General features: G+C 42.0%; 1 protein-coding gene across 2 annotated transcripts in view; it reads right to left on the minus strand.

Moving 5' to 3' along the window:
* The window catches only part of ing4 (inhibitor of growth family, member 4), a 48,917-nt gene that overhangs the window by 12,740 nt on the left and 10,534 nt on the right, over positions 1-25,643 (minus strand). For both annotated transcript variants that reach the window (XM_060904844.1, XM_060904845.1), the window contains exons 2-3: positions 1,880-1,951; positions 1,539-1,705 (exon numbers count right to left, since the gene is read on the minus strand). In XM_060904844.1, coding sequence (XP_060760827.1) covers positions 1,539-1,705; positions 1,880-1,951 — 239 coding nt within the window. The remainder of the gene's footprint in view (positions 1-1,538; positions 1,706-1,879; positions 1,952-25,643) is intronic.

The following is a 25,643-nucleotide window of genomic DNA, read 5'->3' on the forward strand; positions in this document are numbered from 1 at the left end:
GATCGGAGAACATTCTCTCGATAGTCAGGCCATGTGTCAGGACTGGACAGGCTACATTTGGCCACCGATACTTCAGTTGGAGTGCTTCTAGTCTTTGGAACAATCTTCCATACCATATAAGAGATTCAGGATCAGCTGACATTTTTAAGCACTCTTAAAACTCACTTGTTTATGTAATTAGTCTCTGAATATAATGTAGTCAGATTTAGGGATGTTAACCGATGACCGTTTGACCAGTGGTTGACTGAATCAACGTCAACCGGTTAATTTTTTTTTGGTTGTCGGTTAAAAAAAAAAAAAAAAAAAAAATCAATCGTTTTGAAGCTGCCGATTTTGGAGCGGAGAACCTGGAATTCTGTGTTGTAAACGCTTGGGGCATGCCATGCCGTGTAAGGACGACAGCTGACAAATCAGAAACACCCATTCAGTCATGTCCCGCCCTCCCGCCCCAGTTGAAGACAGCTGACAAATCAGAAACACCCATTCGGTCATGTCCCACCCTCCCACCCCAGTTGAAGACAGCTGACAAATCAGAAACACCCATTCAGTCATGTCCCGCCCTCCCGCCCCAGTTGAAAACAGCTGCCACTCGGCGAGAGAAAAGTGTAGACACAGGCTTTTTAGCTTACAAATTACTATTCTGTTTTTTTTTTTTTATTATTATTAGAAGGCACATCAAGTTTAGTCCTGCCTTGGCCAGTGCATTCTGAAAGTATGTTTCGGTCTGTAGCCAACAATGCATGTTATTGCAGATCATATCTCTCCACATAAACTAAAGGCGCAGATGCCGACTTTTTCACGGCTGAATCGTGCAGATCCGATTTTTTTTTAAGGGGGGACGTTGGAGTGCCTAAATAATTTCATCAGAGTAAATTCTGTATTAAAATTACTAAAATAAGCAAATGCCGTTGAAATTATTCAGACACTCCAACGCCCCCCCAAAAAAAATAAATAAATAAAATAAAATCGGATCTGCACGATTCAGCCGTGAAAAAGGCGGCATCCGCCAAAAGGAGCGCCGTTTGCATCCCTGTTAAACTCGTAGGTTAACCGACTTTAACCGGCTAATGAGGCTCGGTGGTCGGTCAAGATTTTTTTTAGTTTTCGCCATCCCTAATCAGATTGTAATGTTAATTATATACCATGTTTTATACATATAATGAAAATTGGCATTTTGTTTTTTTGTTTAATTCTGTTAATTATATTCTAAGGATAATTAATTTTATTCTATCCTAATTATATTCAGGGCGGCACAGTGGTGTAAGTGGTTAGCATGGTTGCCTCACAGCAAGAAGGTTCTGGGTTCGAGCCCAGTGTGCTCACTGCTTCAGATGGGTTAAATGCAGAGAGGAATTTCACAAGCATGTGATGAATAAAATTGTTCTAAGTTTTATATATTCTATTATGATAAAAATTGTTTAATTCCGTTTTTCTACATACATTTCATTGTTAAGCGGTTGTGAACGTGCTCGACGTATGAAAAAGAGCACTATATGAAATGTGGTAAGTAGGTAGGTAAGTAAATCAAACCAACCAACCATCTCGTATGTCTGCATAGCCAGCTGGACCTTGTCATCTCCAAACTCTTTGCACTTCCCATAGGACTGCTGGATCTGCCTCAGGAGAGAGAGTTTCTGCTCTGAGGACAGGGTCCGGGCATTTGCTGTGTAGTCACGAGCTAGGGAATCAATCTGCCCCTTCAGATCTTTAAAAAATAAATAAAATTAAAATAATAATAATAATAATAATAAGAAGAAGAAGAAGAAGAAGAATCCCCCCACATCAGCAACAACAAATAATACATATAATCCTGGAAATAAAAATACGCGTTGTGTAACAAAGATGGGTTCATTCTCAGTCAGTTACTGCCACACTATACCTTCCGTCCGCTGGTCCAAGTCTCGCATGAGCTGAAAATTCCTTTGAAGCTCAAAGGGAAGGTTCTCTATACCTAAAGACAGAAAAGACAAGTCAAAAGACAAATCAAGCTTGCTTATGAGATAACGTAACTGCGTTATGTATGCTTGACCTTTTCTTGCAAATAAAAATTTATTGACAGTAAAAGCTTTCATGACTGCGTACATGAAATTAGAAGAAGCAGCTTTATTGTCATTGTACAAGAATACAACAAAATTCCGTTTGGCAGCATTTCTCTTATAGCAGCTACATGTCACAGGCCACAAGAAAATATATTAAACACATAAATAGTAAAGGGCGGCACGGTGGTGTAGTGGTTAGCGCTGTTGCCTCACAGCAAGAAGGTCCTGGGTTCGAGCCCCGGGGCCGGCGAGGGCCTTTCTGTGCGGAGTTTGCATGTTCTCCCCGAGTCCGCGTGGGTTTCCTCCGGGTGCTCCGGTTTCCCCCACAGTCCAAAGACATGCAGGTTAGGTTAACTGGTGACTCTAAATTGACCGTAGGTGTGAATGTGAGTGTGAATGGTTGTCTGTGTCTATGTGTCAGCCCTGTGATGACCTGGCGACTTGTCCAGGGTGTACCCCGCCTTTCGCCCATAGTCAGCTGGGATAGGCTCCAGCTTGCCTGCGACCCTGTAGAAGGATAAAGCGGCTAGAGATAAATAGTAAAAACAGTAAAGGTTCGTGGACAAGTCCTTCTCAATGTGTAGCTGCTAACTAAAGGGGAGCACCGGGTCGCTGCGTCTACACGCACCGCCATTTACATTTAATCTTTTAAATGTTACATTTACAACAAATATAGGGAAATGTATTCAATATAACTAATGTTCAGAATGCTGAAACAGTGTATGGATTATTCTTGTCATTGTTATATCAGAACGAGAATGAAGTTGGCTTCTTATTTCATCCATCCATTTTTTTTTTTTAATACCACTTATTCCACAAAAATTGGCTTGACTTATCCATCAGGGTCATGGGGGAAGCTGGAGCCAATCCCAGCAGACTTCAGGTGAGGGGCAGGGTACATCCTGGGCAGGTCACCAATCTGTCACAGGGTGAACACAGAGACAAAACCATCACACTTGCACTTCTGGGCGATTTAGCCCATGTTTACATTAGACCGTATCAGCGGATCATCAGATTAACGTTTTTAAAATGATTAGCGTGCACACAGCAACACCAATACACGATTTGCGTGCACATAGCAACGCCAATACACGGATACGCTCGGCTCCGCAGGCATCCTGCGCTCCAAATCACTCCGCCCTGAACAGCGAGTGCCCTCTGGAGGGTGCGCACGCCGGCCCTGCGCAGCTCACACAGCGCGCGAGTGAAGTGCACAAGCCACGATTCGGGACTGAGCCGCTGTGTGTGTGATCCCAGCGCACATCACTTACTACTTGCAAGTGGAAGGATGGCAAGCCTAAAGACAATCATAACTACACAATGGGCAATATTTGCATCAGTATTTTCATACTTTTATACTCTTTAATGAAAGGTGATACAAGGCGGAAGTCCGCGCCGTTTTTCAGCAGTCGCGTCACATGACCAACGCCAGCGAATCAGGAAGGTGGATGTCACAGTGACGTTGTCCAATGAGACGCCAGCTAGAGCTCAGCACAGCGTATCCGCGTATTCTGAATGTTTACACAGCACCGGAGCTGACACGATCTGGATTGAATACGTGGACGCTGGCGGATTCCCGTTTCCCGGCGGTTTAATGTAAACGGACAGTGCATCCGCGAAGAAAACGAAACAGATACGGTCTAATGTAAACGTAGCCTTAGAGTAGCCAGTTAACCTAATCTGCATGTCTCTGGATTGTGGAAGGAAACTGGAACGCTTAGAGGAAACCCAGACAGGCATGAAGAGAACATGCAAACTCCACACAAAGCCCCTAGTCAGCAGCGAGGTTTGAACCCAGAACCTTCTTGCCTTGAGGGGACAGTGATGATCACTGCACCACTGTATTCAAATTCTCCATTCTACCCTTTTCAAGATTATTTCATTTTAAGAAAGTTGAAGAGGGTCTGACATTTGAATGATTCCTGCCCATGGTTCCAAAGTGCCACTCCCAGGATCTAATGTGCTTTTTACAGAGTTAGTGGGAACAAGTTGCACTCACTTTCCTTTGTGTTTACATGCTCACCCTCTATCATTGGTAAACAAAATGCGCAAATCAGTGATCTGAAGCTTGTTTTGAACTTGCTTTACTGTCCCCTCACTGCTCATTTGTTAAATGCTCAGAGATTTGGCAGTAGATCAAACTTCCACTCCCGGAAAACTGATTCACTCCAAGTGATGTGTTGTTCAGGGAGCGAATCAGCTCTTTTGGATGAATTTTAAATTGAAAAAAGCAAACAACGATCTGCATGGTTTTCCCCAAAAGCATTTTAGCGTATCGGGCCCGATACGCTTAGTCGCTTTAGTTAAAATCCGATACGCTTAGATTTATACCGATACGTTAAATTTCCTACCCACAAGTAACTAGATACATAGGAGAGCAAATAACAGATCCATTTACATATTGATTGATATGTGTTAAACAAGCGGTCTTTTTTTCCAATGTTTGTGTTGATTCTGTCAAAGTAATATGTCCGCATGGTATGATGTAAACAAACTGTAATCTGTTGGCTATGTCAAGATCATGTGTTCAAACCGTCCAATAAAAACATCGAAAGAAAACGTCAGACATGGTGGCACGGTGGTGTAGTGGTTAGCGCTGTCGCCTCACAGCAAGAAGGTCCAGGTTCGAGCCCTGTGGCCGGCGAGGGCCTTTCTGTGTGAAGTTTGCATGTTCTCCCCGTGTCCACGTGGGTTTCCTCCGGGTGCTCCGGTTTCCCCCACAGTCCAAAGACATGCAGGTTAGGTTAACTGGTGACTCTAAATTGACCGTAGGTGTGAATGGTTGTCTGTGTCTATGTGTCAGCCCTGTGATGACCTGACGACTTGTCCAGGGTGTACCCCGCCTTTCGCCCGTAGTCAGCTGGGATAGGCTCCAGCTTGCCTGCGACCCTGTAGAACAGGATAAAGCGGCTAGAGATGATGAGAGGAGATGAACGTCAGACATCCCAGAATTTTCTGATTCATTCTAAGCGATCTCATTGGCTGCCGATGTCCCCCACCAGACAGACAAAGCCGACTGATTTTAATAAGCTAGGAGAAGACTCGCTGGACAATTTGATCCACATCAGCATGGATGACAGCGAGATGGACTATGAGAGGGTTGCCCAACATTGGGCCAAGCAAAAGCCAAGGAGAATTAATCTGCTTTAAAGGAGTAGAAAACTTAATTCATTAGTTTGGGTTTGCAGAAAGATTATGTACTTATAAACACGCTCATGAAGTGAAGTTGTCCAAATGCGTCAAATATAGCATAATTTCAAATAATAATCATAAGCATTTTTGGCAGTGCGATGTCACTGGGATCCATTTAACAAAAGGCGGCTCCGGATTATTCTTTTGTTAAAGGCTCACAGTGACATCACACTGCCAAATATGCTTATCATTATTATTCGAAATTATGCTACATTTGACACTTAAATTCTCTTCAAGAATGTGTTTATAAGTATATAATCTTCCTGCAAACTTAAATGAATTAAGTTTTTGTTTCCTTTAAATATATATGTTTTAATCTTAATCTAGTCCATTTAATAAAGTGCCAAAATTTAAACTTTAATATGCAGTTGCCTTACTTTTCTTCTCAGTATATATCTTAGTTATACATATATTACGGTAATTGCATCAGAAACATTCTAAATCGTTATAGTAATACAGCAACTTATTTTAAGGTGGCAGTTCTGAGGTTCAGATCCCTTTGTGATCAACAGGAGGTCATGATGATCAATTCTCTTCACTGGATTGCATAAGATGGCGCAAACCACTGTTCATATTTTCATGCACATTTTTGTTACAACACTACTTGATCATAGGTAATTAAGGGATACCCATAGATTTTCAATTTATCATATACCTAAGTAATCTATAACAAAAAACAGTTTAACTTGCATGTTGAACTTTAAGGTGAAATTTCATAAGTGTATATATTAACACTATTTAGGTCAGAAATCATTGAAACACTGGTAAAATCTATCCTATAATCATGGATCTAAAACCTCTCAGAGACCCTGAAAATGCACCCGAGAGCATCTACTTTTCCCGGGGGGGGGGAATGCCCCCGGACCCCCTAGTTTCGCTTTGCGCCTTTGGCGCTCAATTGTCTGTGTATTATCATGCTAGAATTTAGGGCTTTAAAGGAACAGTCCACCGTACTTCCATAATAAAATATGCTCTTATCTGAATTGAGACGAGCTGCTCTGTACCTCTCCAAGCTTTGCGCGACCTCCCAGTCAGTCAGACGCGCTGTCACTCCTGTTAGCAATGTAGCTAGGCTCAGTATGGCCCATGGTATTTTTTGGGGCTGTAGTTAGATGCGACCAAACTCTTCCGCGTTTTTCCTGTTTACATAGGTTTATATGACCAGTGACATGAAACAAGTTCAGTTACACAAATTGAAACGTAGCGATTTTCTATGCTATGGAAAGTCAGCACTATAATGACAGGCGTACTAACACCTTCTGCGCGCTTCGGCAGCGCATTGATATCTGAGCTCAGATATCAATGCGCTGCCGAAGCGCGCAGAAGGTGTTAGTACGCCTGTCATTATAGTGCTGACTTTCCATAGCATAGAAAATCGCTACGTTTCAATTTGTGTAACTGAACTTGTTTCATGTCACTGGTCATATAAACCTATGTAAACAGGAAAAACGCGGAAGAGTTTGGTCGCATCTAACTACAGCCCCAAAAAATACCATTGGCCATGCTGAGCCTAGCTACATTGCTAACAGGAGTGACAGCGCGTCTGACTGCGTCTGACTGACTGGGAGGTCGCGCAAAGCTCGGATAGGTACGGAGCAGCTCGTCTCAATTCAGATAAGAGCATATTTCATTATGGAAGTACGGTGGACTGTTCCTTTAATTTTTTTTCTGGGGAAAACACTGATCTGCATCTCCCTACAACTGGATGAGGGTAAGAACTACTTTAGTCCAGCATCACTGCGATTGGCTTAGGAATTGCTTGACTCCACTGTTTAAAAGGCAGAGAAGTTTGACAAGGAAAGGTGCTAGAGAAAAACTGACCACTGAATTTTCCATAAAACAGTCTTGTCTAGATGAATGCCACTGTGCATGTGTAAGCTCTCCTACTTGCCACCAATTGTGTTTAGACAGTAAGCGGGCACAAGGTGCACCCAGAACAAGATGTTCCGGAACAAGTTGCACCACCTCCTAAAGTGGAGCAGGTTGCACCCACTGGTGTCAAATTGGTCTGGATCAAATAGTGTTTAGATGGGCAGTTGCGCCGGGTGCAAACTGCTCCGGCACAAGTGCCTGTGTAAAAACAGCTTAAGGTTGCCCGCAGAGTAGGAGGCTGATAAAATGACTAACAGGAGGGGCATCCAACATTCAGTTAAACTTCCAGACTATTTACCCAACTAAACTCATTAGTGGCATTTCTGATTAGCTGAGCACACCTGACTTAATCAAGAGCATGTTAAATCACACCAATTTAAAGTCAGGTGTTTTTGGAGCAAGGATAGATAGGACGACGACAGGGGGCACTAGGAGGAGGATTGAGAAACACTGGTATAGGTTAAACCACCCAATTTATTATCTTTATTCATACATGAAAAAGTCAAGTTAAATCAGATACGCAGAACCTCATCCCATCTCATTATCTCTAGCTGCTTTATCCTGTTCTACAGGGTCGCAGGCAAGCTGGAGCCTATCCCAGCTGACTACGGGCGAAAGGCGGGGTACACCCTGGACAAGTCGCCAGGTCATCACAGGGCTGACACATAGACACAGACAACCATTCACACTCACAGCTATGGTCAATTTAGAGCCACCAGTTAACCTAACCTGCATGTCTTTGGACTGTGGGGGAAACCGGAGCACCCGGAGGAAACCCACACGGACACGGGGAGAACATGCAAACTCCGCACAGAAAGGACCTCACCGGCCACGGGGCTCGAACCCGGACCTTCTTGCTGTGAGGCGACAGCGCTAACCACTACACCACCGTGCCGCCCCAGAATAAATACATTCGTGGGTAAATTAAGAAGAAACAACCTTTAGTCCCCCCTCCCCATTCCTCCTCTGCATTTAACCCACGTGTGCACTAAAACACACACTAAAGGTGGCATTGTGCGGTAGGGTCACGAAACGATACATATGATACGTATCGTGATACATTGTACATTATCTGACATTTTAGTAAAATGTAATTCAAAAGACAAACAAGAAAAGTATGGTTAAAAATGCTAATTTCCTTTATTAGCTGGTTTGACAGACACAAATTACGTGTTCTTTAAGAACAGCAGGATGACCGCATTTTGTTTGAGAAACCCAAAATATCTCCAAACTGGAGATGGGTACCCAATTGCAGCATTTGCTAGGGGCACTTTCTCATCCTTCACTTTAACAAATATGATAGGATTTGTGAAATGTCTCAAATAACTACTGATTGATTAGCCATGAGCAAGTTATCACCACACTACCTTAAAAACGTAAAGCAGAAATGATAGATGGCGCCGGCTTAGAAATGAAATCTCGCATATTCACGTCCACTTCCAACAGATCCCTGTTTAAGCAAGCGTGATTTTGCGAGATCCAAAATGGCGGCCCCCACTGCAAGACACTTCGGAGCTGAACAGAAGTAAAAATTGTGAGTTTCTTCAAGGAAAATCATTTTAAAACAAAAGTGAACGAAATGACCAGTTAGGGTAAGGTCTCTCAATACTTGTGGATGATACAATATGCGAATCGTGGCCGCAGAAATCATGCCATATTGATGCATCAGTGAATTGTGCCAGCCTTAACAGTGAGAGAACTTCCAGGCCAAGTCTGATGACATAGATGAAGAGTTAAGAGAGGAAGAGTCAGCCCTTGAATCACACTGATCATGTTATAGAGAAATTAGATAGATAGAAGACAGTCTACCAAGAAAACCTTCAACTGAAAGAACTGAAATGTGTGAAGAGTTATCTGCTGCATCAAAGATATTGGAAACCTACAGCTCAGATTTCATCCTTTATGCCAGCTTTCAGAGAGCTTGTGTACAAACTTCATTGTCTTCACTACAAATGTTTCACCCACCATCAATGCTGTTCTAGAGTTTGCTGGTTTGAAATGTGAAAGATTGCCTGTCAGTGGGTAGACTGTAGAGCGGCTAACACTAGCTCAGATGCAGCTGGCAGAAGAACTACCTAATTGGAGCGATACAACCCTATACAGTGATGAAACCACCAAATTTGGCCAGCAATAACCCATGTATCACCTTTCTGATGCAGATAGTCATTTCTGGGTTCTTGGCTTACGAGACATCCCCTCCAAATCTTCTGCAGATAGCCCATCAACATTTTAAAAAATCCTTGGTGACCTAGATGATTGTGTAGCATCTAACCAGGCTGGCAAATAAATTTTGATGAGGATTCATTCTACGATGTCTGATTGAGCAGCCACAGAATCAAATTTGTAGAGCTCCTTGAGTTGTATCGTGGGGAAGTTTTAGCCACTGCTCTCGAGGGCTATGATGACTTGAGTGAAAATGCCAAGACAGCCACTACCAAGCTCCATGTTTTTCTGTGGTCTTCACTTCTTGATCCAGTATGCTGAGACATCCATTGCAACAACTGCAGTGTGTGATAAAGCTGACAACTCCCCTTCTGTGAGCTCTGACTGCATCAGCAAAGCTGGAACCAGGCACCCTCCATCTACTTTGCACAGCAGTGGTGGAGACGACCAGTCAGGGAAGTGTTTTGAGTTAAATGATTTCTGTCTGGACTTCCTCAAAGAGCACAACATTAAAACCATGCCTTTGAAGCCCTTCAGAGGAAATTGTTTTAACTCCGTCTGCTATGAGGCAGAGTTCTTCCTCCATGAGAAGATGCATTTCTGCAGAATTCCTGCAGCAGTGCCCTGAGAAGAACCAGTTGCTCTGTGCTGTTTTGGCAGACCTCTCAGTACCGTCTTTCATTGATGGTCTTAAAGCACTGGGTCTCTTAAGCAAGCTGGTGACTGGTCCTCTGTGGAGACTCCTGGAAGATAGCAAAGTACATATTCTGGACATGAACCAGCACTACACACAGCTTTACAACTTCCTACTCTGTGCCCCTGAGCATGTAAGTGATTTCATGTTGGGTGATTTTTCTCCAGTCCCTGACCTGGTGAAAAAAGGTTGCTGCCTGAGATCACCGGTTGAAGCTTGTGCAGAGTATGATGAAATGGTTGCCAGCAGACTCCGCATTATCTTTCCAGCATTAGCCATGGTGATCGGCAAGCAATGCCAGGAACATCTTCCAAGTGGGCAGCATACCCTGAGTGATGAATGATTCTGATGTAAGGAAGCAGTTTGCGAGTGTTCAGGGATGCAAACAACCATGGTCAAAAAAGAGTGAGGTAGCGCGGCGACGCGGACCCCCCCCCCACCACACACACACACACACACACACAAAACATCAGTCAGACAACAGTTTCAACAAAACAGAACATTTATTAATTACTATTATTTATTAATTCAGTTCCCAATCCATCTTCAGTTCCCCACCCCAAAGTCAGTCCATCTTTACTCCTTTTTCTTCCTTTTCTTTGCCACTTCCTGAAGTTTGTGTAGTGCCTTGGATGTATGCACCACGAACTCATAACACACACATGAGTTACACATTACCATTTGATCACTCGATGTTCTAAAATAGCAGTTAGTCGGGTGCTAACGGTTAGCATTTTAACTAAGCCAGACAGCCACAAGCTTTAATAAGACCAATTCTTGCACGTATAGAACGGTATTATGGCACTTGAATATTATCTAGGAACAAAAAACAATAGTCATTAACTCATGTAGACACTACGTTGAGAACATATACAGTCATCATGCAACTCCTCAAATAACATTACGTTTTTCAGGTGTTTTTTTACCCCAAGGATAGGTCATGGCTAATATGGTTAGATGAAGGAGGCTAGGGTACGAGACAAAGTTTTATTTATATATATATATATATATATATATATATATATATATATATATATATATATATATAAAAAAGTGCTGTCAAAAATGTCGCGTTATTAACGCGTTAATTTTAACAGCGATAATTTTTTTATCGCGAGATTAACGCTCTGTGGCATGATGTAGGTTTTTCATAAGCTTTTGAAACTGCCAGGAACTTGGAACAGAGACTTTGGTTAGAAAACCGATAGCAGCTAGACTGTAATGCCACGCCCCGCACAGCCAGAGTCCTCTGCCCCCCCAAGAATCAGCGCAGGCAGGGCGTGCTAGTAGAGGTGGGATTTATGGCTCTTTGATGGGATCCGCATCTTTGTGAGCCGTTCTTTGAAAAGAGCCGTTCAAAAGACTGGCTAATTTGGCTCTTTTTAAATATTTATTCAGTTTTAAGAAGACAGCATCTAAAGAAGCCAGATCCCTCTGAACTGTAAACTCAATGCTATCCCAGAAATCCTTCCTGTAATATGCAAATTTGGCCGCCTCTGATTGGACAGCGCGACGCATCAACAGACAGAAAGTGTAAAAGTACAAAATGTGTTAAGTGAGCTGAAACAGTAAAGATCAGATTCAATGCAATACTTATCAACGAACAACTTAAACTTAATATAATAGTGTACTTTATATTATAATCAAGCATGTCAAGCCTACCGTCACTGTGTAACCCATCTCTCTTTAGTTGTAGACTAACTCAAACAGTAGTTCATTTCACTCATGGTTCTCTTGCTAGCCCCGCGCCGGTGCTCGGCTTAGGTTTCACTTTGCAGTGGCTGTGTCAAGACGTGTTATGCTTTGCAATAAAAAAAAAAAAAAAAAAACACAAACAAAAAAAAACATTGGTGCAAAGCAAGCCCATTCACTTTATGCTGATAAGAGAATTACAATGGTTTTTTATGTAACAAAAATGTGCGATTAAATTGCGATTAATCGCGAGTTAACTATGACAGTCGCGACATTAATCGCGATTAAATATTTTAATCGCTTGACAGCACTAATATACAATTATTTTAACACTTACGTTTTGATTGTAGACGAGTAAATGACTTCCACTTCAACGCTGATCGTTTACTCCCAGTCACCGAGGCTCCAAAGAAACACACACTAGTAGATGAAATTCAGCAAGTTGATAAATGAACACACCTATCTGAGGAAAAGCCCGGGAGTCACGTTCCTTAGCAACCAGATTGCCCAGCCATCGGTTCCATCCACTGACAGTGTAGCAGCTAGCAGTTTGTAACGGAACGCTGTTGAATATTGTAATAGCAGCCAGCAGCTACACTGTCAATCTTACTATCTCTGCTGTCAATGGTTCCATATATCCACCAGGGGGAACCAAACGTTGTATGGTCTGCACAGTACTCGGGTCTATCATTACTACCAGAGTGGATTACCGGAGAGCAGCCCCCCCCCAAAAAAAAAAACTCTTCGGATCTGCACGAATTACACAAGTCACCCAAAATGCTGGGGAAAAAGCGGAATGCGCCGAAAAGCACGCCGTTTGCACGCCTGAGTGTTGGTAAGCACAAATTTTCAGAAAGTGTCTTTGCTAACATGGACAACCTACTGTGGTACAAACCTCACATTGGCACCCTCGGGAGTGAGTCTTACATCATGTTTGCTTTGAAAAAGACAGCAGATTGGCTGGCAGCAAAGTCAGAGGAGGAGAATTGTACATTGATCAAAGCAGCCATGAAGATGTCATCCACACTGAAAGATCAGTATGCTCAACGTCGCAAGATGGTAAGCCAGAAGAGGAGGAAGCAGCAAAGAACTTAAAGCAGATACGCAGAACCATGATCTCACTTTTGTTTATAAATGCCTTGAGACCTCAAGAATGGCACAGAAATAGTTTTAAGCATTAACAATAAATCTTATATAGTAATTTTTACGATTAAAGAGATTCATATAGGTAGCGGTCTGAGTGAATGACCTTGACGTCCGCAACGTCACAGCAGGAAGTCTCTCTGTCTCATCGCCATTTCCGCTATATTAAAACACAGAGCTGACTGCAACCTTGAGCCTCCATTTTGAGTTAATTTATCACGATGCCACGTAGATGTGCTGCTGGCTGGTGCAGCAACATGACAGAAGATGGATTTACGTTGCATTCATGGCCCAAGAATGTTCAAACTGCAAAGATCTGGATGCGTTTTGCAAGAAGTTCACAGGCACGCTGGGCACCTATGAAGTGGTCTCTCCTCTGCACATTTTACTGAGGACTCATATGAAACCTCTGATCTGTTGAGCAGCATTGGCCTTAAGCCTGTATTAAAAGAGGATGCAGTACAATTAAATAAAACTACAAGAAAGTATTTATTTTTTAAAAGGGAAAATAAGTTCAGTTGCACCAGTTCTCCCAGAGTGTGAGCTGAGGGTTGTTGCTAAAACCCGAGACGGAACATATCGTTCGGGCAGTGACCTGTTACACGGAGTCAACAGGAAATCTTTTGGTGGAGAGGGTGGAGACCTCGACTGGCTATCGTAGCCTGCAGGGAATCGGCCGTCAGACATTCTGTCGCATGTCCCAGACCCGGTGAAATGTAACTGAATTGTCTTGGCCAGGCCTAAGGGTCCCATCTGCATCTCATCATTGCTGAGGAGTGTGCTCCCATCACCCAATCAAGCATCCAGCCAGAGCAGGTCATGATATATTTTACCATATTAACATGCCATTGTTGTGTGTTATGCCTGATGTAAAGACTCTCGTCTCTGCGAGCCTACCACACAGATTTAATACTTGTCATTTTTAGGGCATACCTAACAACGTGTTTTCTTTCTCTCTCCCCCCCCCCAATCTGTCCCTCTGAGTTACATGTTGATCCTGGGATTGAGATGCTGGCCTCTTCTGCCCCTCGGACCTGCTTGATCCATCCTGGTGCCCTGTGTCTGGTCGGAGTTTTATCGCACCGCTCCTGTGAAGGACAGCCCCATGAGGACAGTTGAGGGTTATACCTGTTAAAACTTATTATTATAGTCAGGCTGTCTGTTGTTGCCCAAATGAGGATGGGCTCCCTTTTGAGTCTGGTTCCTCTCGAGGTTTCTTCCTCATGTCGTCTGAGGGAGTTTTTCCTTGCCACCGTCGCCACAGGCTTGCTCATTGGGGATAGATTAGGGATAAAATTAGCTCACGTTTTAAGTCGTTCAAATTCTGTAAAGCTGCTTTGCGACAATGTTTATTGTTAAAAGCGCTATACAAATAAACTTGATTTGATTTGACCTCCCCGCGGTCGTTACTAAAACCAGTGACATCCCGTCCCAGGTTTTAGTAATTGCCTGAGCCGAGCAGTAATGGCGGAGTACTCCGTATGGAGAAAATGGAAAATGAGTGGAGCAGCTGTCTGATTTCTCTGCTGGATATTGCTGCCATCTCGCCCTTACGTGGAAGCGAATGAACAGAGAACTGAACGAACAACTGAAAGTCAGATTGTTTCAAAACAATTGGCCACAAGATCAGCCTTCAAGAAGCGGGAACACAGACGGGTAAGCTCCGACTCTCATTTGGATACAAAACAAAAACACGTCGTTTACCTGCATTTAGATTAATACACGTAACTCATATTGTGTGTTTAAGTTACCAGTATAAGATTATTTAATTTGCTTCAGAATGTGATTGTCAGTTCATCTGATTATTTAATTAGCCTTTTATGTTTTATCAGTGAAAATGCATGCACGTACGTTGCATAAGTTATAACATCTACCCTGTTTTAATGAGAGTCAACTCACAATCAATTAAGTCAAAATCAGTCTTAGTTGAGCAAGTCAGTAATGGTATTTCTTACTTTCACCATCAATTTTTATTTATATGACTTTGGTCTACAGCTGTCAAAGGCCTTGGCCTTAAAACCGGTTAGCACTGTGACGTCACGCACTCAGGGCTGGCTGGCTCAGCGGGCCAGCTTGAATGACAACTTTGCGGTTGATTTTAACTCTCAAACATATATATTTTTTACTCCCATTTATGCAGCATAAAAGAGTCAAGGATGGAGATCCTATCCACTCAGAAATGTATTTAAAAATAAAGGTTCTGCATATCTGCTTTAAGTGGGAGGCAGAACAAAAAAAAAACAAAAAAAAAACAAAAAAAAAACAGAAGGCTGCAGTGCTGAAGACTAAGGAAGAACTAGCTCATGACATCATCCATTATGGTCTATGGCAGTCTTAGGAACATGTGGACAGGGCTTTGGAGGACTTACCCACAAAGAAAGAGAAGATGGCAGCTTTGAAGGCATGTTTCATGTTTTCCAGCTTATCACTCGTTATAGAAAACCACATTTGAAATACATATACAATGTACAAATACATATTAGACAGTCATGTTTAGAATGTGTACAAATGTGTGTATAATATACACATATAAAAAAAAATGCAGACAAAATTTTTTTTTTTTTTTTTAAATCGGTGCAACTTAAATTCTGCCACCAAGTGCTCCAGCAGCAGTCTCCAGACAAGTCACTCTACGTATTCAGCAGTGCAGGAAAGCCACATTCCGTGAAAAAAATTAGCAGCCAATCTGAAGACTTTAGTTCAGAGTGCATTCAGGTGTTGAGCCACAGGGGGGATACTGGTGAAAGCAGAGAAGATGGAAATCCAGCACCTTTGCTGGTTAGGCAGAGGGTGATCTATTACCAAGATATGGACGAAGAGCGCACTGCATTCTCACGAAAAGTTCTCACAAGTGCCAGGATATTGTACCCTGTGGTACAATATTAAGTATGATGGCGTTTCCTGTCCACCGGGTGAGCAAAAAAAAAATTCAGTCATGAGGGAGGGATTTTTTTTTATATGGATGGATAAGAAATCGCAAGGCTGTGTTTGCTTTTTCTTTCAGTATTTTTTTATTACAAAAGCAGACACATTTAATAAAATATGACAGTTTAATCAACTGAAACTTGTACAAAAACTTTAAGTTAGCATTTTAAATGCTGACTGCAACATTTGCAAAACTTTTACAAAGGTACTTAAAATGTCCGACACAGACTTTTTGTAGTTCTAAATCGACCGTTAGGCCTAGTTCGGATAAAATTACACTATTAAAATGATCACTGAATGATTTGTTTTTCTGAATCTTTACTATTTCGTTGTTCGCTAGAATACCATTTTGCAATTTCACACTTAAGCAAATGTTTGAAAACTCCAGATCTCCTTCCTTCATGGTGGCTGCCATTTTTTTGTGCTGCACGGCGCATGCGCAGAGCTGATTCAGTTCTATATTCTGCGTGGAATGCAGGGCTTTCCACAAGCGCCGGCCACACAATTAAGTCCAGCCGGCTACTTTAATGACTTATTTTTGTAGCCCACAGGCTCTAAATATTAATTTTCGATTTTAATAAAATTAAATATTTATCTAACGGACTGACAATAATGTCAAACTGAACTGCACTCATTTAAGTTGTGATTCGCGCTGTTTGTACCGATAATAACCAGAAATTCCCCGCCGACTTCGTTGATCAAGGAACAGTAACTCAACCGCAGCCCCGACATGCGGTGTGCGCGCGCGCGCACTTGGCGGAGGCAGTAGTGTGTCAGGGAGGGAACAGAAGCAGAGATAACGCTTATTTTGTCTCCGGTAAACCAGTCTTCTCTCGTTCAATTACGTGCTGGCATCAAAAGACACCGTTGGTTGTAAATGAAACCAAACTGAGTCATTGGAGTGTATTTTCATACACAAATGGAGAAATGTTCGCTGAGTGTTTGTGTAGCCCCCCGTTGTCGTTGTTAATTCATAGCATGCTCAGCTGCGTGAATGTGTCATGCACCGAAAATAAGAGATTTACAAGCCAGGAACGCCTCATGATGCAATACGCAAGAAAAGAAAGAAGATTTACTGCCATTTTACTTTGCATTTGAGTAAAGTGAATAAATAAATGGTCTGTGGAAAATACATTTAATCCTGGGAACTATGTGCACAGGAGTTTATTTTGTGTTTACTCCCCCCCCCCCCCCCCGGCTACTTATTTGTCATGGCTGGCTAGTATGAGCCTTAGGCTACGTTTACACTAGACCGTATCTGTCTCGTTTTCTTCGCGGATGCACTGTCCGTTTACATTAACCCCCCTGAAAAAGCGGGGAAACGGGAATCCGCCAGCGTCCACGTATTCAATCTAGATCGTATCAGCTCCGGTGCTGTGTAAACATTGAGAATACGCGAATACGCTGTGCTGAGCTCTAGCTGGCGTCTCATTGGACAACGTCACTGTGACATCCACCTTCCTGATTCGCTGGCGTTGGTCATGTGACGCGACTGCTGAAAAACGGCGCAGACTTCCGCCTTGTATCACCTTTCATTAAAGAGTATAAAAGTATGAAAATACTGCAAATACTGATGCAAATACTGCCCATTGTGTAGTTATGATTGTCTTTAGGCTTGCCATCCTTCCACTTGCAAGTAATAAGTGATATGCGCTGGGATCTCACACACAGCGGCTCAGTCCCGAATCGTGGCTTGTTCACTTCACTCGCGCGCTCTGTGAGCTGCGCAGGGCCGGACTGCACACCCTCCAGAGGGCACTCGCTGTTCAGGGCGGAGTGATTTGGAGCGCAGGATGCCTGCGGAGCCGAGCGTATCCGCGTATTGGTGTTGCTGTGTGCACGGCTAACGGTTTTAGTGTAAACGCGAATCGTTTTAAGAACGTTAATCTGATGATCTGCTGATTCGACATAATGTAAACGTAGCCTTAGTGGAAAGCCCTGGGAATGCGGAAATGTCAAGTTCGATTTTAGATTTACGAACCCGCAAAAAAAATTTCGAAAAACCTGGGAGTGTCGTGGTTCAGGTGGATAAGGCGCCACACCATAAATCCGGGGACCCGGGTTCGATTCCGACCCGAGGTCATTTCCCAATCCCTCCCTGTCTCTCTCTCTCTCCTGCTCATTTCCTGTCTCTACACTGTCCTATCCAATAAAGGTGAAAAAAGCCCAAAAAATATCTTTAAAAAAAAAAAGTCGAAAAACTGGCGTTAAAAAAAAAAAATTTCAACCGCACAAACGGCACTCACCCGGCCAGTGGACCGGAAACAGAACATTTTTTAATAATGGCCTTATGGATCATTACGGCAATGGAGACCTAACCATCAGTGTCTTGCCATATCGCTGATCGCACCTAGTATTTTCTATTCACTTAATCTTAGCTGTTGACGTTTCCTGTTATATCTTTTATAGAAGAGATTTCCTTATCTGTAATTCTGACTCAAAATTCTAAATCTCTTTATTTTTGCTCTTAATTTCTGACTGAGGGTTCCCCCCCCCCCCCCCATGAATGGAAAATTAAACCAATGGAAAATGACTGCTGGTTTGTGACTGGGGCAACAGACAGAAATAGAAATTTTATAAAAACACTGGATTTTCAAATGTTTATAACTGGTTCTTGAAACATATTTACAAAATGTAAACAAGTTTTCGATTCAGCTCCACACTAATTTGATACATTACAAAACACTATGGCAACTACTTTAAAAAAAAAAAAAAAAAAACGGCCTGCCATTGCTGCTTGTAGTGTCCTGAACCCCAGATCTTCACCCTGCCACAAAATAAAAAAAGAAAGAAAAAAAAAAAAAAAGGAGGTTCCCTATGGGTGCCTCTGGCTGCTGCTTATAAATAAAATTGTTTTCTGATACCATGTTCATACAGTAAATATAGCATACGTGTTATCAATTATACTAGTCTCATCTCTTGCAAGCATTACCAAGGGCTTGTAGTATTTTGGTTACCAATTTTATTCAAAATACAGTGCTGTGAATTATTTTTCAAAAAAATAGTAAGAAAGCACTTGTTCATGAATCGTCTTAGAAGCATCATTTAATACTAATGAGCACATTTTGTTTCACAAGTATAGTGTAAAGGCTCTAAAATAAAAATTAAAGCGAATAGCAGAAGTTTGACCAAGTATACTTTTAGCTTTTACTTTGAAGTAGCTACAACAAAACTGACACATTTGTTCATCGTAACATTAAACAGAGATGCACATTTTGTGAAATAAACAGATCTTGTGATCTTTGAAACACCTCATAGTGTCCAGCTTCCTGAAAGGTCCTGATCCTGCTATTTTATAGCCCTATTAATCCTCCTTGCAATAAATAACCACAGAACAGCACCGAAAACAGAACATTATTATACTCCGACAAAACCTCCTTCTGTTACTGAACAGTATAACTGCGTAAAGGATTAAATCATTTTATCAGTCAGGTGTGTTTATTGCTCTGAATGTGTGCAGAACTGCTCATTTGCACACTCGCTCACGCACATGCTGATTAACTGGGAGAAAAAAAAAAAGCTGATTGGCGCAAGGTAGTCAGTCAGCATTTCAAAAAAAAAAAAAAGGCCTTCATCACATTCTTACAACACAATGATACTGCAAGATCAACTGTTCATGTCGCAAAATCACGATTCACCGTTCTAGTGATGCGCATGCACAGTGCCTGATTGTTACACTCATTCTTACAACACGATGATATAGTGGCTACAACCTCTATACGAGGCAGTAACCCCGAAAATTGTAAACCTCCGTGCTTTTCCAAGTTTTCATCTGTTTATCCATGTAAAATGAAGTCTGCAGCAGGAGGTAGTTGAGACGGATAACTTTCTAACTCACAGGAAAAAAATCCTTCTTTGTTAGCAAGTAAGGATCTATCCCACTGAGTGGTTTCTACAGCCACTTCTTTTGAGTGTATTTCTTGTTTTTAATAACTTGCTTGTTTGCTGTACACAAACATGACAATAAGTTCTTGTGTTAATGGATCAGACTCCACTTTTGGATCATTAATCCCTTTTGACTGAGAATGCCCTGCATGCATGGTTTTGTGTTAGCTTCTGGCACGTCCATACAGTTCAGTGTTCTCCACGGGCACTTTTAAAGTGGCGCACCACCACGTTATAATTCTGGCCCGCCACCCTTCCCTTGGCCAAAAAAAAAAAAGAAAAAAAAAGTAACTTCATCAGTATACACCAAATAAATCGTAAAGTATTCGCTTTATTATAATTTTGTAACTATTTAACACACAGACGACCATTAAACGAATGCGTACGGGGTTAACTGAAGTGGCCACACGATTGCAATAGAAAAACATCCGGCCGGCTGCATACAGATACACAGAGCTCTGAGGTCTATCCCTGCGTTACACTACACTGCACCACATTACACTATACTGACACATAGTAACATTGGAAACTACAAGCTGCAGCTAAATAACTTCAGGTGCACACGCTTGTAGCATTATTGTGCAACGGTTACGCTTATCTATCGTCTTTTCTGACCATACACAGTTACAGTAATCATAATATATATATTTAGGCACTGCCTAAAAGCAGATCGCCCATCTGTTTCTGGGTTGTAGAATTTTCTTATATCATAGCCAGTCTCTTGTTTTATTTCTTTACTGGCTAGCACTGGCCACTAGGCGGCGTGTATGACTGGTAATTACTAACACTGGCCACTAGGCGGCGTGTATGACTGGTAATTACTAACACTGGCCACTAGGCGGCGTGTATGACTGGTAATTAACACTGGCCACTAGGCGGCGTGTATGACTGGTAATTAACACTGGCCACTAGGCGGCGTGTATGACTGGTAATTAACACTGGCCACTAGGCGGCGTGTATGACTGGTAATTAACACTGGCCACTAGGCGGCGTGTATGACTGGTAATTAACACTGGCCACTAGGCGGCGTGTATGACTGGTAATTAACACTGGCCACTAGGCGGCGTGTATGACTGGTAATTAACACTGGCCACTAGGCGGCGTGTATGACTGGTAATTAACACTGGCCACTAGGCGGCGTGTATGACTGGTAATTAACACTGGCCACTAGGCGGCGTGTATGACTGGTAATTAACACTGGCCACTAGGCGGCGTGTATGACTGGTAATTAACACTGGCCACTAGGCGGCGTGTATGACTGGTAATTAACACTGGCCACTAGGCGGCGTGTATGACTGGTAATTAACACTGGCCACTAGGCGGCGTGTATGACTGGTAATTAACACTGGCCACTAGGCGGCGTGTATGACTGGTAATTAACACTGGCCACTAGGCGGCGTGTATGACTGGTAATTAACACTGGCCACTAGGCGGCGTGTATGACTGGTAATTAACACTGGCCACTAGGCGGTGTGTATGAGTGGTGGTACACGTACAAACCACAAAAAAAAAAAAATCGACTTGATGGGTTTACCATTTTTTCTTAGGTATGGTGCTCCGCTAATACAGGTAGTCATCAACTTACAACCTATGTGACTTACGACCGATCGACTTTACGACCGTCTAGTTATGACTGGCAAGTGTTTCCCAGCTGAGCATATGACAGTTTCCGCCCCAGCTCCTGGCAGCGGCTCTTGCCGCGGACAACAGTTTCCGCCCCAGCTCCAGGCACATGCGCAGTCTCTCTCGCACTACGTCATACAGTTTCCGCCCCAGCTCCTGGTTTATGAAATGAGCAAATGCTCCCACCAGCCTGAGCGCTGCAACAGCTGATGACGTAGACGACCCACAGCCAAGCACCAGTGATGCCAGCGGTCACTAAGTTTTGTATTTTGCTATGTTTTACATTTGTATTTTGCTATGTTTTACATTTGTATTTTGGTATGTTTCAAACTAAAATGTTTTCTATTTTTCACATCTGTATTTCGTATTTTTTGTTTTGCACATATTAAACGAATTGCACTGTACGCAGTGTAGTATGCAGTGTTTGACTTAAACCAAATAATGAGCCAAGGTAATGAAATAAAATGTTGATAAAATAAGACTTTAAGATGATGACAATATCATTACACATCACAATATACTTACGTTCATTTAACATAGGCCAACTTATGACCAGATCGGTTTACGACCGGTCAGTCGTAACCAAACACAGTCATAAGTCGACGACTACCTGTATATAGATTTAGGCACTGCCTAAAAGCAGAGCTCCCATCTGTTTCTGGGTTGTAGAATTTTCTTATATCATAGCCAGTCTCTTGTTTTATTTCTTTACTGGCTAGCACTGGCCACTAGGCGGTGTGCATGACTGGTAATTACTAACACTGGCCACTAGGCGGTGTGCATGACTGGTAATTACTAACACTGGCCACTAGGCGGTGTGCATGACTGGTAATTACTAACACTGGCCACTAGGCGGTGTGCATGACTGGTAATTACTAACACTGGCCACTAGGCGGTGTGTATGACTGGTGGTACACGGACAAACCACAAAAAATAAATAAATAAAAATATTCGACTCGATGGGTTTACCATTTTTTCTTAGGTATGGTGCTCCACTGGGAGCTCCGCTGTAACAGCACACACACACACGTTAAGTTCAGGTCTTATTTTATGCATCTGTAATTGTGTAGGCGAGAGCTGCATTTGCCCGTTGCTTCACTGTGGTTGTTTACTGCAGGACTTCCGGGTTCCTGTGTCAAAGGAGCTGAACTACGGAGGCCGGGGTGGCTTTGTAGTGCCAGTCTCGGGCACGCGCACCAGCTCGTGCATGGATTGGAGTGGTTTCACCCAATTAACATTGTGTATTGTAAAAAATAATAATAAAAGGATGCATTTATTGTGACTGGGTATTTTGTTTATGCATGGAAGTTAATTTTTTCCCCCTCACACAGGGTAAAAAAAAATATTCAGGGATGTGCAACAGGCGCATCAGTCTCAACTGAAATGTCAAATGAGTCGCACATTGACAAAGATGATACAGTAAGAATGTGTTAATTTTTTGTAAAATTATTTTATTTTAACAATTATTTAGCATTTCCTGTCCATTTATTGGCCAGTTTCACTGTCAAAAAAGCCCAAAGTCTGTCAGCTTCAGGGGGACCTTGTCCCCCTGGGCCCCCCACCCCCACCAGGGCTCTGCTCCATTGGGGGCCTAAGCAACTCCCAAACCCTCACCACCACCACCTGTTATTTTTGAAAAGTGGACAAACCTGCAGTTTTAAATACAATACCCACAATTAAAAACAGTTTATTTTTATTGCATTTATTTAATTCCTGGGCTCCCATCTGTAACAGGGAATGATGTATCCCACGCATACATTTTACAATAGATTATATTCTAGTAGAATAAATGAACCAAAATAACTGGAAATCTTTTTTAATGGGCCTCGACTTGTAACGAGTATGAATAGATAGGCCTTAAAGTAGAAAAGGTTGAGAACCCCTGGCCTATACTACATTTTATGATACATTTAAAGGTGAAGAAATGTTCAGACCACTGTCTGAAGAGTTAAATTTTCACCACAATCTGAACAAAATGGCACTTTCTTGTAGACATGTAACAATAAACCACAGTACAGAATTTGACTATTCAAAATCAACAAACCATGATTATCAGGCTGTGTAATCTTCATTTTTCCTAGCTATAACTCAGTGTTTTCCCCAGAAAAAAATTTAAAGCCCTAAATTCTGGCATAATAAAAACACAGACAACTGAGTGCCAACGGCGCAAAGCAAAACTAGGGGGGTCCGGGTGCATGCTCCCCCGGAAAATGTTTTGAAAATAGATGCTCTCAGGTGCATTTTCAGGGTCTCTGAGAGGTTTTAGAGCCATGATTATAGGATAGATTTTAAGTGTTCCAGTGATTTCTGACCTAAATAGTATTAATGTATACACATTTGAAATTTCACCTTAAAGTTCAACATGTAAGTTAAACTGTTTTGTTATAGATTACTTAGGTATATGATAGATTTGAAAATCTATGGGGATACCTTGCACTTAATTATCTATGATCAAGTAGTGTCGTAACAAAAATGTGCATGAAAATATGAACAGTGGTTTGCTCCATCTTATGCAATCCAGTGAAGAGAATCGATCATGACCTCCTCATGGATTAAAGCAAAAAAAAATCTGACTGAAAAAAAAAAAAGCTCCATGTCGTTGGCCCCTACCACGTCAGCAATGTGTCAAATTTTAAACGCCGTGTTGTCCATTATCCCCTAGGCCCCTACTTATAGTACATTTACATAATTTTAACAATGACTAAAGCTAAGGCAAGACTTTACCATTGTCATTACTGGCTATAAATGATGAAACATCAAGTTTTCAGCGCAAAATGCAAATTTATTTCAACAATATTTTAGTAATGCACAACAGTGGTTAAGAGAAAAGTGCAAGTGCAGTCGAACTTGAACCATGCTTTCAAAAGAGTGGAACAGAAAGAAAAATAAGAAAATCTGTTGACATAAAACCAGGAAACAAGAAAAGTAAAGTTCACCTTTTCTGCTTCTTCGCAGTGAAGCCAAAGGCATCTAGTTTTTTGCCATTGCTTCCATAGACTTTTTTTTTTTTATGGCAAACTACACAAAAGCACACACCTGCCATTTTCATCTTTTTGCACCATGAACTAAATGGCTTGCCATTATCGCCCATTTCATTTAGCCAAGCCCATCTCCACTTATTCTTTACCGTTTTGTTGATGTCTGACACATCTGTGCCTTCATTTAAAAGAAGCGCGTCATGCTGGCAAAACCGAAAGTAATTTGACGCACTCTAGTGATGGAAATCGAAGGGCCTATGTCAGGTGACCTTATACGCAGTACTCGAGTTGGGGGGGGGGGGGGATGTAGGGGGAGGCATCCCCCTTCGGAAATAAAAATCTCAAATCATCCCCCTTATAAAATGGCCATCCCCCCATCACATCCCTTGTGCCATTTTACCAATTATTGTGGAAATTAGCCTACTATTATTTTAACAAATATTACTACCATTTCAACATTATAGGCTTTGCGCAGTGATAGCCTACATGTAGCCGGATAAAAAAGACGCATATTTATTTATTCGGTTGCACCTCTCATTCACACCTATATGGAGGTTTTAGTCACTGAAAACAGCTACTTTCACAAACTCTGGGCAGAGTGGAGATTTCTGAAAACTCCATCTTCAGACACGCGTGTAAATCGGGAAAACGAAGCTGCAGTGGGCGAGAGGGCGCGCGCGAATATAATGAGTCATAGGTGTGAATCTTTCACCGAATGCCAATTGTCCCGGTTCTTCATGAAATCGCACTCGCACGCACAAATTCATTAGGTTAACTTTCAAATAACTGTTCTCGTGCACTTGCGACACCGGAGCCACTTTCCTGAATTTTGAGCTTCGGAGTATTGGCTTCTTTATCTATTTAATCAATGAATTTGTCACATACTGTACATTAAATTACTAATGTAAAACATTAGTAGCCTATTTAAGCAATCGCTGTTTTCTCCACTGTTTTCCGACCTTTTGTGCTTAGTGAATGAGACACTTCATTACACTCCACTGACCGACTTCCAATTCCGGACTTTTTTGAAAATGTAAAATATAGGCCTACGAGATGTTTTTTTGGGACTTAATTCGCGTTGGTCCTTCACTATTAATTTTTGAGACTGACGAGGCACTAAATACTGTGGAATTATTTTCTCCTTACTATGAAGTTTGGCATCTTAAACAAGTGTTGGGAAATCTTGCAGCCCGACTCTGCAGCCTCCAATGTTTAAGTGAACTGCTGAAACCATAATATTTAAAGATTAAATAGTAGGCTAAACAAACCAAAGAAAAAAACAGCCTTTCCAGGACGTTGTCTGCCGAAGCCTACAAAAGGCTTAATAGCATAGCTCTTGCTCATAGCTCTTCAACTTTTTTCACCTGATCACCTTTCAATAGGCAAATATCATTATTACTACTACTACTACAAAAGGCCTAGTATTAGTAGTAGACA

This window comes from Neoarius graeffei, chromosome 22 (genome assembly GCF_027579695.1).
Source record: "Neoarius graeffei isolate fNeoGra1 chromosome 22, fNeoGra1.pri, whole genome shotgun sequence".
NCBI lineage: Eukaryota > Metazoa > Chordata > Actinopteri > Siluriformes > Ariidae > Neoarius > Neoarius graeffei.